At 30.1% G+C, this 12,600-nt stretch overlaps 3 protein-coding genes across 3 annotated transcripts in view; 1 reads left to right on the top strand and 2 right to left on the bottom strand.

Annotated features, from left to right (window-relative positions):
* Positions 1–1,564, top strand: part of LOTGIDRAFT_52002 (hypothetical protein) — a gene marked incomplete at both ends in the record, with an annotated part of 8,224 nt that extends 6,660 nt beyond the window's left edge. The window contains 5 exon segments of the mRNA XM_009045505.1: positions 33–128; positions 148–400; positions 727–823; positions 1,089–1,169; positions 1,423–1,564. Of these exon segments, the coding sequence (XP_009043753.1) occupies positions 33–128; positions 148–400; positions 727–823; positions 1,089–1,169; positions 1,423–1,564 (669 nt within the window).
* Positions 1,565–10,223: 8,659 nt separating this feature from the next.
* Positions 10,224–10,565, bottom strand: LOTGIDRAFT_103177 (hypothetical protein; the record flags this gene model as incomplete). The annotated part of the gene is made up of 1 exon (XM_009045506.1): positions 10,224–10,565. A coding segment is annotated over one exon (342 nt), but the record flags the coding sequence as incomplete, so codon positions are not given.
* Positions 10,566–11,910: 1,345 nt separating this feature from the next.
* LOTGIDRAFT_103176 (hypothetical protein) overlaps positions 11,911–12,600 on the bottom strand; it is a gene marked incomplete at both ends in the record, with an annotated part of 32,838 nt that continues 32,148 nt past the window's right edge. The window contains one exon of the mRNA XM_009045507.1: positions 11,911–12,133. Within this exon, the coding sequence (XP_009043755.1) occupies positions 11,911–12,133 (223 nt within the window). The remainder of the gene's footprint in view (positions 12,134–12,600) is intronic.

The raw sequence follows: 12,600 nt of genomic DNA on the forward strand, positions 1-12,600 counted from the left end.
TTAGTATTAAAAAAAATGTCATTGTAGCAAAGCATATGATGATGATGATGATGTCAAGATCCTTCTGTTTTTATAGCTATGTTAAGTTCTATTTAAAACAGAAGATGTGCTTTGCAATCCTCAAAATGGTAATAAAACTTTTTCAAGATTTTTATAGTATTATCTTTGAAATTTCCAGGAAATTCAGATGGATTTCTTCTGGCGTCTGATGTAGCTGCTAGAGGTTTAGATATACCTAATGTCCAACATGTTATACATTATCAAGTACCTCGTACCATAGAGAACTATGTCCATCGTAGTGGACGTACAGCTAGAGCTAATCAGGAGGGTCTCAGTGTTATGTTGATAAGTCAAGATGATGTTCAAAATTATAGAAAAATCATCAAAAATCTGAATAGAGGTAAGAAAAGAAATTATTATTTGTAAAAGCTCATGCAAAGATGGCAGGTTTGTACATCCCTGATTCTAGCTACAGAATTCTTAGTGGACACTGAAGTATTATGAATATAATGAAAAAACAAGTATTAACGATCCAAACTGCAAAATGAAACTTAAAATCCAAAACAGTTTGACAATTTGGTAGCAGCAAATAAACTATTTATGTCAGCAAGCTTTTTAAATTAATGTGCTATGAAATCATACAGATGACAACCATTATGACTGAGCTATTCCCTAGTTATTATTATTGTTAATAAATCTATTCTCCACCTTTCTTGTTGTTTTAAGATGAAGAGTTGCCAGTATTTCCTGTAGAATATCAATATATACCACTGTTAAAAGCTCAATTACGTCAAGCTTTAGAAATAGACAAGTTAGATCATAGGTAGGTCCAGTGGCATTATAACTGTATACATTTATATGGAAAAAGTTCTTTAAATGGGACAATAATCTGAGGTCCTGTCTTCTACAGGCTATGCTCAGACTTGACAGTTGGAAATCAAAAAGAGAAGGTTGATGCTGCTGATTTTGTCAAAATGTCCTTCATTGTACATTGCATGGTGTTCCCTAGCTCTCCTGGCCTCATTGAAGCAGAAAAGTAAACTGTAAAATTCCTCTATAATTTCATCTCATACAATGTTTGATAATAGATTCACCAAAGTAAAAAGACAGAATGATTGGTTTTCTAAAGCTGCTGAAGAAATGGAAATAGATATAGAAGATGAGAAATTGTATCCTATAAAATAATTTAGAGTAGGTGTATCACTTTTTAAATGCCTACATGTACTACATACTGTTGTTGCAATATTCTGTTTTTCTCACATTTCTTTTTACCACAGAAAAACTGAAGCTACAAGTAGTTGGCAGCTATTTCTAGGGGGTGAATCTTGACATGATCCGCCATCTTTATGCATTACAAATTTACATTGGTTGTAACAACATGGACAGCATGCTATATTAAATAATCTTTAACTACTGTGTCAGATTAGTTGATCTTGGTGACAGTGAAGAACAGAGAAGACATGGGGTTAAATTAGAACAATTACGTTCTTCTTTAAAACAATCATTAAAACAACCTCTAGCACCTAAAACATTTTCTGGTAAATACCCAACTAAGATGGGAAAGTTAGTCATGCCACAAACAGGTGAGTACATTTTATATAAACTTGCTATGAACGTTGTTGTGAACTTAACCTTTTGGACCTAAATTGGTAGAATGGTGGGACGAGGCTGTGATGCCAATCTTCCTCATTGCTCACTTTATGGTATTACCTGATCTTCATCATCTATCATTGATCAGATATTCCACAGATGAGCGATATTTGTTTTCGATTATTTTTAGCAATTTACCATTTATTTGTTTACAGAAAATACAGATGCTTTAAGTAAAATGAAGAAAGACAGTGACATTCAGAGACCTATGATAGAAAAAATAGCCAGGAATCCTAAAATTAAACGTGCGAAGGTCAATAGGCAGAAAGAAAAGAAGAAAAAGAAAAAGACTATGTCTAAAAAATGAATGGATGGTTGAAGGAATGAATTGATTGCAATAAATTGTATAGAACAAAAAAGGTTGTTTCAATTTGGTTTCCCACTGTCTGTGAGGCAGAAGGAGCCAACATGAAAAAGGATGGGATAACAAACCGAAACTCTGTGTACTACTTAGCCCAAACAATTGCAAAAGGGTTGGACTCTATTTTCTGAGGAGTGCAATGGCCAAAATGTGACCTTGTCATCTTAGAGATAGCTTGCCAGGCAAGGTAATATACGCCCACTGGCAGATTTGATTTTGAATAAAAATATTTAGAAGTACAGTAACAATAACCAGTATGAAATATTCAACCTTCAGTCATACACTTCTTTTGAACTCTTTAGGGCGATACTGAATAATATTGATCAATTTTTAGCTTGTGAAAACTCTAGAAGGCAAATATTCAATCTTCAGGACTGAATAATGAAACCAAGTTTTGTCAAAATCTAGTAAGAATCATGCCTTTTAGTATTTAAGAGCTAAATTTGAAAGCGTTTTCCAGAACAAGGGCAATAACTCATACTAAATATTTTACAATTCTTCTGATTTTCAATAGGGTTCATCCTTGGGTGATAACGAACATTCACATCAAGTTTCATCAAAATCTGTCAACAAGTGTGCCTTCTAGAGTGATTACAAGCTAAAAATTTAACGCGTTTTCAAGAACAAGGGCAATTACGAGCTAAAAATTGAACGCGTTTTTAAGAACAAGGGCAATAACTCATAATAAATATATTTCAATTTTTCTGATTTTCGATAGGGTTAATCCTTGGGTGATAACAAACACTCATACCAAGTTTCGTCAAAATCCGTCATGAATTGCACCTTCTAGAGTGTTTACGAGCGTTTCAAGAACAAGGGCAATAACTCATAGTAAATATTTTTCGTTTCGTCTGATTTTCAATAGCAAATCATCCTTGGGTGATTACAAACAACCATACCAAGTTTCGTCGAAATCAGTCAAGAATTGTGCCTTGTAGAGTGTTTACGAGCAATTGTGGACGGCCCGACGGAAAGAGGTGACGGCAATATATGCCCCCCATTTCATGTGGGCGTATAAAAATGACGTAATATGTCTGATAAGAGCCTGAACATAATAACTAAATTTGATAACAATTATTTTATTCAGATTGATAACAAGTTATGAGTTGGTAGATCAGTTAAATAAAAATTAACAGTATAACTATTTATTGGTACAAATAATTGAAAATAACTGCACTATCGTAATCAGAAACACATAATAATATACCAAACTACGTATGATTCACAGCCATTTTGAATCTCTTCCTCAATTAAATAAGAATTTTTAAAAAATACTACAATATTTCAACAAAGCCATCATATCACATTTAGAGGTTTAGAAATGGCTTTGATTGTGACTTGAAGGTTTTGTTAAAAACTTTTGAAGAAATTCAATTTATTAAGGTGAAGTAGAGTAGAATGGTTGTGAATTATCTTCATGTGTGTTTTTTTCATGTAAGAACCATGCCTAGTTTAGTATAATAATATTATTTCTGTATTAAGCAACTCTTCAATATTAAAGACTACGGCACATAGTTAATACTTACAATATGAATAGATTTACAGATGAAATGTTCTATTAGTATATTATCCTACATCAACCAAAGTTAAAGTAGGCTTATAGTTATACAACAGATACATGAATGTTTTTAAATCTGAGTTGTGTACATATAGAATCTATGATGACAACTGTATAAAATAGTAGCAATCTGTTGTTTTAATATTTTAACTGTAAATGTAATGTATATAAGAGGAATACTGAAACTGCAGACAATATACAAATAAACAATAAAACAACACAAAGACTAAAATTAACAAAACAACAACAAAAAAGCAAAAAAAACTGAACAAAGATTAAAGCTTATAAAAGATTCACTAACAAATATAATGTAATATCAGGGGAGTTAATTAAAATTAATCCATTTTCCAGGAAAACAGATACTGGTTAGTTAACATCATTATGTAAGGATGATAAATTTGCAAGATTTGTCTTGGTATTATTATGTAGTCTTTTCCAGAACTCATTTCTTAATTTTTACATTAAAGATTATTTAACCCAAATGTGGTATTAAAATTAAACTCAATGAATTACCTTATAGCAGGCCTAAATACATGGTTAAATAGGTGATGAGATCAGCAGAAATGTCACTACTAATAAACTACTTAATAAAATCTATATAATGTAAAATCTAAAACAGTTATAGTGCTTGATACAACCTTACTCCAGATAAAATTCTTCTTTCTAAAATGGCAGAAACATTTCACAACCTTGAGGACATATATACAAAAGTGAAGCTATTTACATAAACACTACCACATTACATTATCAGCCAAAAACGTTTGGTGTAATTTATCTGATTATCATTGGAGTATGGTCTCTTTCACTACGAAGTTCAATTGTCCCACTGGTTTCAAATGCCAATCTAAAATTGGATGTTGTAAATGTTTAAGGTTTAACAATAGTACTTGTCTTTCTATGCCTTTAACATTTCTTACTTTCAGTAATAACAAATGTAACCATTCAATAAAATAATATAGCTTACTAAAAGGTAGTTGTAACTATGATCAATTTCATCCTGAATTATACAGTTCATTGATTGTCAAACATACAAAATAATACAATGACATATTGAACAACACTTTGATTTGATTCAACAGTCAACTAATCTGGCGTATTTTCTTTCAAAATAAATACAAATCTTTTTACAATAAATTTTACTTTGTACTTATGTAATCTATCAACTAGATTTTGAACCATATTTCTCTTTCCAGTAATCAAATATATTTCAACTTTCAACTGGCAAATTTGATCAGATATATATAAAATAAATAACCTAAAAGTCAAGATTTGTAACTAGTTGAATCAAGCCTAATAATATTGGGTTTAAGGATACATCAAAGGTTCTCACAACACAAAAATAGAAGTACATTTTGGTCTGACTTCTATTGCTGTGTATATATATCAAAACAACACAGAAAATTGGGACGAATAAAGGTATTTAAAAATATATTTATATTGCATTTCTCCTGGCTTATTAATCTACTATAATATACACATATTTACAATCATACACTGTTAAAATACAGAAATAGATGTTTCGTTTCATGTTTTTTGTTGGTTACTTCACTCAACATATATGAAGAAATTCTCCTTTACAATCTAGTTCAGTTGTGATTATCAACATTTTTCATGCTCACCAATATAAAAAAAAACCTCGAATCAATGGTGAATAATAATTTCCAATGATCATGAATAAAGTCACCAACATAAAAACACAATTTGAAACAAAGTTCTAAAATTAAATCCATGAACTGAAACGCCTAATGTTCCAGGAAAAGCGCTCTACTAATGAAATAATTGAATAATTTGAATCTGTGTGCTTGTTCACTTCCACAATGGTTTCTTTCAATTAAATATTTATACTGGCAGATTTATTATTATATACTATTATAATATATTCCAAATTTTCATAACAACAAAATATAAAAAAATCCCTCGGCCCTGTTTCACAAAAAATCATCAGATAGCTGGTTTATGAAACTTGACCTAACCTTTCATTGTTAAACCTAACTTGACATATTGTTACGGTTATGAAGTGTAAATTATAAACAATATAGTAGATTGTATTGAACGTTGTCATTATTTATTTATTATTTGTTAATCTGTTGTTGATGACAATCAATAGATGACATTTACTGATTTCTTACACAGAGTGAGTTGCCTATGTCATGTCTCTCTTATTACTGTAGATCTTATTTCATAGTGTTCATATTACTATAGATCTTATTTTATAGTGTTCATATTACTATACATCTTATTACATAATGTTCATATTACTATAGATCTTATTTCATAGTGTTCATATTACTATAGATCTTATTTCATAGTGTTCATATTACTATAGATCTTATTACATAATGTTCATATTACTATAGATCTTATTTCATAGTGTTCATATTACTATAGATCTTATTTCATAGTGTTCATATTACTATACATCTTATTACATAATGTTCATATTACTATAAATCTTATTTCATAGTGTTCATATTACTATACTCTTATTTCATAGTGTTCATATTACTATACATCTTATTACATAATGTTCATATTACTATAGATCTTATTTCATAGTGTTCATATTACTATACTCTTATTTCATAGTGTTCATATTACTATACATCTTATTACATAATGTTCATATTACTATACATCTTATTACATAATGTTCATATTACTATACTCTTATTTCATAGTGTTCATATTACTATAGATCTTATTTCATATTGTTCATATTACTATAGATCTTATTTCATAGTGTTCATATTACTATAGATCTTATTTCATAGTGTTCATATTACTATACATCTTATTACATAATGTTCATATTACTATAGATCTTATTTCATAGTGTTCATATTACTATACTCTTATTTCATAGTGTTCATATTACTATACATCTTATTTCATAGTGTTCATATTACTATAGATCTTATTTTATAGTGTTTATATTACTATAGATCTTATTTCATAGTGTTCATATTACTATACATCTTATTTTATAGTGTTCATATTACTATACATCTTATTGCATAGTGTTCATATTACTGTAGATCTTAATTTATAGTGTTCATATTACTATACATCTTATTTCATAGTGTTCATATTACTATACATCTTATTTCATAATGTTCATATTACTATAGATCTTTTTTCATAATGTTCATATTACTATAGATCTTATTTTAAGATGTTCATTACTATAGATCTTATTTCATAGTGTTCATATTACTATAGATCTTATTTCATAGTGTTCATAATACCACAGATCTTATTTCATACTGTTCATATTACTATAGATCTTATTTCATATTGTTCATATTACTATAGATCTTTTTTCATAGTGTTCATATTGCTAAAGATCTTATTTCATAGTGATCATATCATGTCGAGATGTTTTAACCTAAGCATTATCCATAACAGTTTTAAACAAAAGAATTCATTGATGGATCAAAATTATAGCTGATGAAAAAGGAGAACTAATTTATGGAATTGACCTGTCTCCTTTCATATTAATAAACTCTTTATTTATCAACCATTAGTACATTCATGGTGTAAAATCATATGGAATAGATTCTTTACTATCAGGACTTAATCATAGGCTCTCATCAATAAAGTCTTAAAACTACTATTTGTTCTGTAAAGCTTATAACATGTTCATTATTTATTACATTGTATTTCTAATCTTAGCCTGTAATGCAACATACCACACCACAAATGTTTCAACCATGTCAGTTCCGAACATGTCAGTTGTCAGGAATGAAAGAGTTACTAAAAATAGACTATTTGTTCTGATATCGTTAAGATAAATGAGTATTAATCGATGGGTGGGAATGACTAAATATCACAATAACAGAGGTTAAAAATCAGCGATTAATCCAGCGGCGATTAGACTCCTCCCAATCTGTTCCGCCACCTTCCTCATCATCAGTTCTAATAAAAGATTCGTCGTCTGTTTGTAAATAACTTTCTTGATCTGTCGAGTACCTACTGCTTGTCATAACATCTATTGGTTGTTGCTGAAAAAGACAATGTTGTAATACATTTTGATATAGTTGAGCAGAGATATCTATGCTGTTTAAGATTTAAAACACGAACTACAGAAATCTTTTCGTTTGGAGGTAGAATAAGTAGTAGCTAGACTTATATTGTTTTCATTTTTACCCCAAAAATCTTATGGACTGTTCTTGTTTAAATAAATCTTTGCTGGCCTATACATTATGATTATTAAACCCCTTTTTATAACAAGTAAAATTTCCAAATAATCAATAAGAAATCTGTTATACTTACTTTTGAGTGGTTATCTCTCAAACTTAACTCTGATTCTTCTAAAGATCGAAACATTCTATCATAGGATTCTACATCATCAGTAGCTAGAGCACTCTCATCATCAGTTCTTACATAGGATTCACCATCTGACGGAATGTAGCTAAAAATTCAATGGAGTTAACAGTTAATAAATTCTACCATGGTTCCCTTCTCCTGTCATAAATTACCGTCTGACAGGCCTGGTCTAATGATTTGATAATCTGTAAGGGCTTGAAATTTACTGATAGAAAAGACCTTCTTGGACACCATTCACATCTGCTTTGGATGTAACATTGGTATTTAAATCCTTGAGAGATGAACAACTCTTCTACTCATTCCATAGGAAGAAAATCTAGATTATAATTCAAAATTATGAATTTCAAACACAACAATTGGATCTTGTCAAAACCATATGTTTAAAGTACCTTTCAGAAGCAAAACGCAACTTCTATGGCCATATTTCAACAGATGGTCATGCCTTAACAGTTTAGAGCCCTTGGAATATTATAACATCTTTCATTGTTTAGCTAGTGGTCATATTCTTTACTCCTGATAGTCAATAGTGGAAAGAAATAATTTTATCTATTGTTTATAATGTTACTTACTTATCTGGTTCAGTATCACTACCAGCTCTACTACTATTAGCACTCCTCTGTCGTCTGGCTCGTAGTTGAGCTAAAAACTCAGATTCTTGTTTTAACCTCCATTGTATGTCATCTTTCCATGAATCCATTTCTTCTGATCCTGTTGATCTTATCATAGCATCTGATTCATACATAACTAAAATAATAATCAAAACAGATGTGTATATAACAATATTTATTAGGAAGGGTATCCTCAACTCCATTGAACACTTGATACCACTCTGTAACTAGACTGTCAACTTCATCATTCCTCTCAAAGATCTTACAGTGTTATTTTGGTACTTTTCAAAAAATAGATCCGCTGGCTACATTTCTACAACAAGGTTTCCAAGTATGATAAAACTAGTCAAAGTACATATAGCGTAAGTAAGTCTATTTCAGCTATAAAAGACATTGAATGACATTCTTTAAAAAATTCCTCTCAAATTTCGGTTTGGAATACAGTTTGGTAGGCATCTTCATACGACTGGGTCATACATGAACATAGCCAGACAATAAAACCTTTGATGTAAAACAAAGTTTGAACAATGATTTTCTCAATTTGGAATAAACTCTAAGCTAAATCTGATATATTCTGTGCTTGAAAATATATTAAGTAATAAGGGATAAGGGTTATTTACCTGACTGATGTCCATTGGTACTAAATTCATCTTCATCACTATTTTCTATAATACAAATACATCTAATATTTATTATTAAGAAGGTTAAATAGTTAAAGTCACAAAGATTGATTGAATTTGAGCTCACTATTGAAGTGGGTGTCAGAAGGACATGCTCATTATTCCAGAAAACCTGATGTCACTCTAAGACTAGGTTTGTGAACTAAGCATCACCCTAATATTGTTTGTTTAGAATGTTAAATCCTTTTTTTAAATGAACAAAGCATTATTCATAAAATTTTGTATTCAAAATTCAAAAAATCATATCATTTTTGCAAAATATTTTTTTTTATGTTTGAAACTTGCTGAGCATTATTAATATAACATTATATATAATGTATTGTCTAGTAATAATGTTGTTGATGTGGTATTTACTCATATATTCTCACTGGACAACAATACACTTCATTAGTTTCTACTAATACCATTATCTATTGATCTGACTGGACAACCATTATACATGATGCTATTTTAGACTTAATGAAATCCATTATAGTTATCATATTATAGACATGACTTCAATCCCTAGCCTCTATCGACAAGACAATTGCTTTCAGGTCTGACAGCCGATGACATTTTGATCTGCTCAAATTAGACAGTGTTTGCTTATTGATTGTTTTGGAATGACAGACACGATGGGAATAAAACAATTTTATTATTAGTAATTGCCATCCTTTGTTGGCATTTACAAGGCCAATTGACTTATTCACATTTATACACCATTAGTAAACAGATATAGACTATTGGGAAATATAAACTAATATACCTGTCAATTCTGACCAATTATTATTTTTTGTTGTTGAATTGGAACAATATTGAACAATTGGATATTTTACAAGGTTGGTGAAAGTTGATATGCAAGAGGGCATTCCTTGCAGAAAAACACAGGTTCCTTATCAATGTCATTTCTGAATACATTTGTATTCAAATAAATTTGGTACTTCTGTATAATTCATTAACCATTGGCATACCCACAAGTATTCATTTTTCAAGTAAATATGTAAAAACATCATACACAGACCCTGATAAATTGGTTCCCTACTCAGAATGAATTCCATGGATCATCTAGGTTTATATATCTGCCACAAAATGTCAAAATACCAACCTGAATTCAACTCTTTGACTAAAGAAGACATGGCATTGGTTACAGAATCAGCAGCTACTAGTAAATCTTGACGGAAATTTCCCATACCACCAACATTATTAATACTAGCAGACGGACGCTGACTAAATGCTTGTCTGACATCACCACCTAGACCAGTCAGGGAAGACTCCATTGGTGTACTTGGTGAATTGACTTTATTATTATTAACATTATTGATGATAGTGGGAGACATGGCGTTGCGAGATCGTGGCGAACTATTTGGTGTTGAACGCTGAGAACTTGGTTGATTCTGAAAAACAAATAATTTGACAAACCATTTTTTTGAAAATAGTGTAAAGATTACTTAGATGTATTAAAACAATGCATTCAGAGTCCAACAATGGTTAAACTATAAGTACTGAAAACTGCAATGAAATCTAGGGTTGATCCAATAACCACCAATTTCCCTGCAAAAATTAGTAATTGTTAAATTATCAAGTATTAAAAAGAAGAAAATTCAGATTTATTGCTAAATGTGCCTACTTTTGATGGCTTACATACCAAAATAACTAGCTTCAATTCAATCACTTGAACATGTTAAACCACATCTGCTGAACATTATTAATTCTTTATTCAGAGCCTAAGTTCAACTGTTATAGTAACAAGTATAACTGTCCCACAATTCTTCTAATACAAGTGGGCAGAAATTGACATTTTGCTTTTAAAAGATATTTCAGTCAGACATGTTGAATCATGATTAATGTCTCTATATAATTGCGTAATTGAAGACTAGGATAAAAGTTTTTTAATCTATTTTTAAAAATAATCTAAGATTAGAGCTAATCTCAAGCATGTCAGGTTATTTCTGGTTTTAAGAGTATTTATAAAGCCAAACAAATACCAGCAGCCAATATAATTTAGGCCTTATATCCATCCATTTTATTGATTTCATAATATTTATTTCCATTTTCTTAGGTGCACAGATATTTACAGCTCCATGAAAAAATTTCACAGGGAAATAATGTTTTGGAATCGGAAATGAGGATATAGTCTAATAATATAAGATAATATGAAACACTTTTAAAGTCTAGAAAGATTCAGGTCTGATTCAAAACATGAGCAATCCAATTTTTATACCCCCACACATTAATATGGGCATATATAGCCATCTACTCCGTCTGTCAGTCCGTCCGTCCGTCCGATTCAGAGAGCTGGTTTCTTGATGGATTTTGACAAAACTTGGCCTGATTGTTCTTAATCACCCAAAGATGTACCCTATTGAAAATCAGACATTTAATAATCAAATATTTAATATGGGTTATCGCCCTTGTTCTTTAAAACGCAATCAATTTATAATATACAGAGAGCTGGTTTGGATTTTGATAAAATTTGGTTATTTTTATAGTTTCAATAACTTCTTATTCTTCCAAAATATAGAGTGGACAGGTATGTTTATGAGTTGAATCAAGACACAAAATATTTCTGCTAAATTATTTAAAACAAGTAGGTAATATGTATGGGATGTTTTATAGTTATTTGTGGTATTATCACTATAAAACCATGTAGAATCAATCTGTAATAAAGATTTGCCTCATTCAATATTTAAATGATAATGTCAATTTAAACACAATCATCAGTTCATGATGTTCAAACATGACAGTCTTTTACACAATAATTACCTTCAAAAGTTTCATTAGAGTTTCTAATTGAACCATTAACTCCTTGCGGCTTTCTTGTAATGACTGCATTCTTGACTCCAATTCGTCTTTCCGTTGTCTTAATATACGTAATTCTGCTAATAAAGTAGGGTTATATTGAGCCTCAGCGTTTTCCTGTGCAAATGCTTCTTGTTCCAGTCTTAAGCGTTGAATTTCTCTCATAATCTCTCTGAAATGTCAACAAGATATTACATTAAAGGTTATCAATTTCACTTTCTTTTCAAGGTATAATTTATCAGTTAAAATAATCAATACCTAGGTTTACGAACCCAAGTAAAATTTTTGGACTGGGTACCGAGTATTCCAAAATTTATACTGACCTAATTCGCAGACACATAGCAATATTCAAACAGGGATGTTGATTTTGTTCAATTTGCCAGATGTATCTTATATGACATAATTAAAATATGACTGTTGTTATGATTACAGGACCATTATCTAATTTTGTGGCTGATTCAGATTTCTAAACAAATATGTAAGTCAATTATTATATATTCCATGAAACCATTTCAAACAAAAAGTCAAGTTACATGATGCTTTGACAATAGCAGGAACCTGTTCATTAAAAGTAATCTTTTCTAGACATCTTAGAATCTATTGTTTTATATATCTATATGTAGTATTTTATATATTCAG

This window comes from Lottia gigantea (genome assembly GCF_000327385.1).
Source record: "Lottia gigantea unplaced genomic scaffold LOTGIsca_1, whole genome shotgun sequence".
NCBI lineage: Eukaryota > Metazoa > Mollusca > Gastropoda > Lottiidae > Lottia > Lottia gigantea.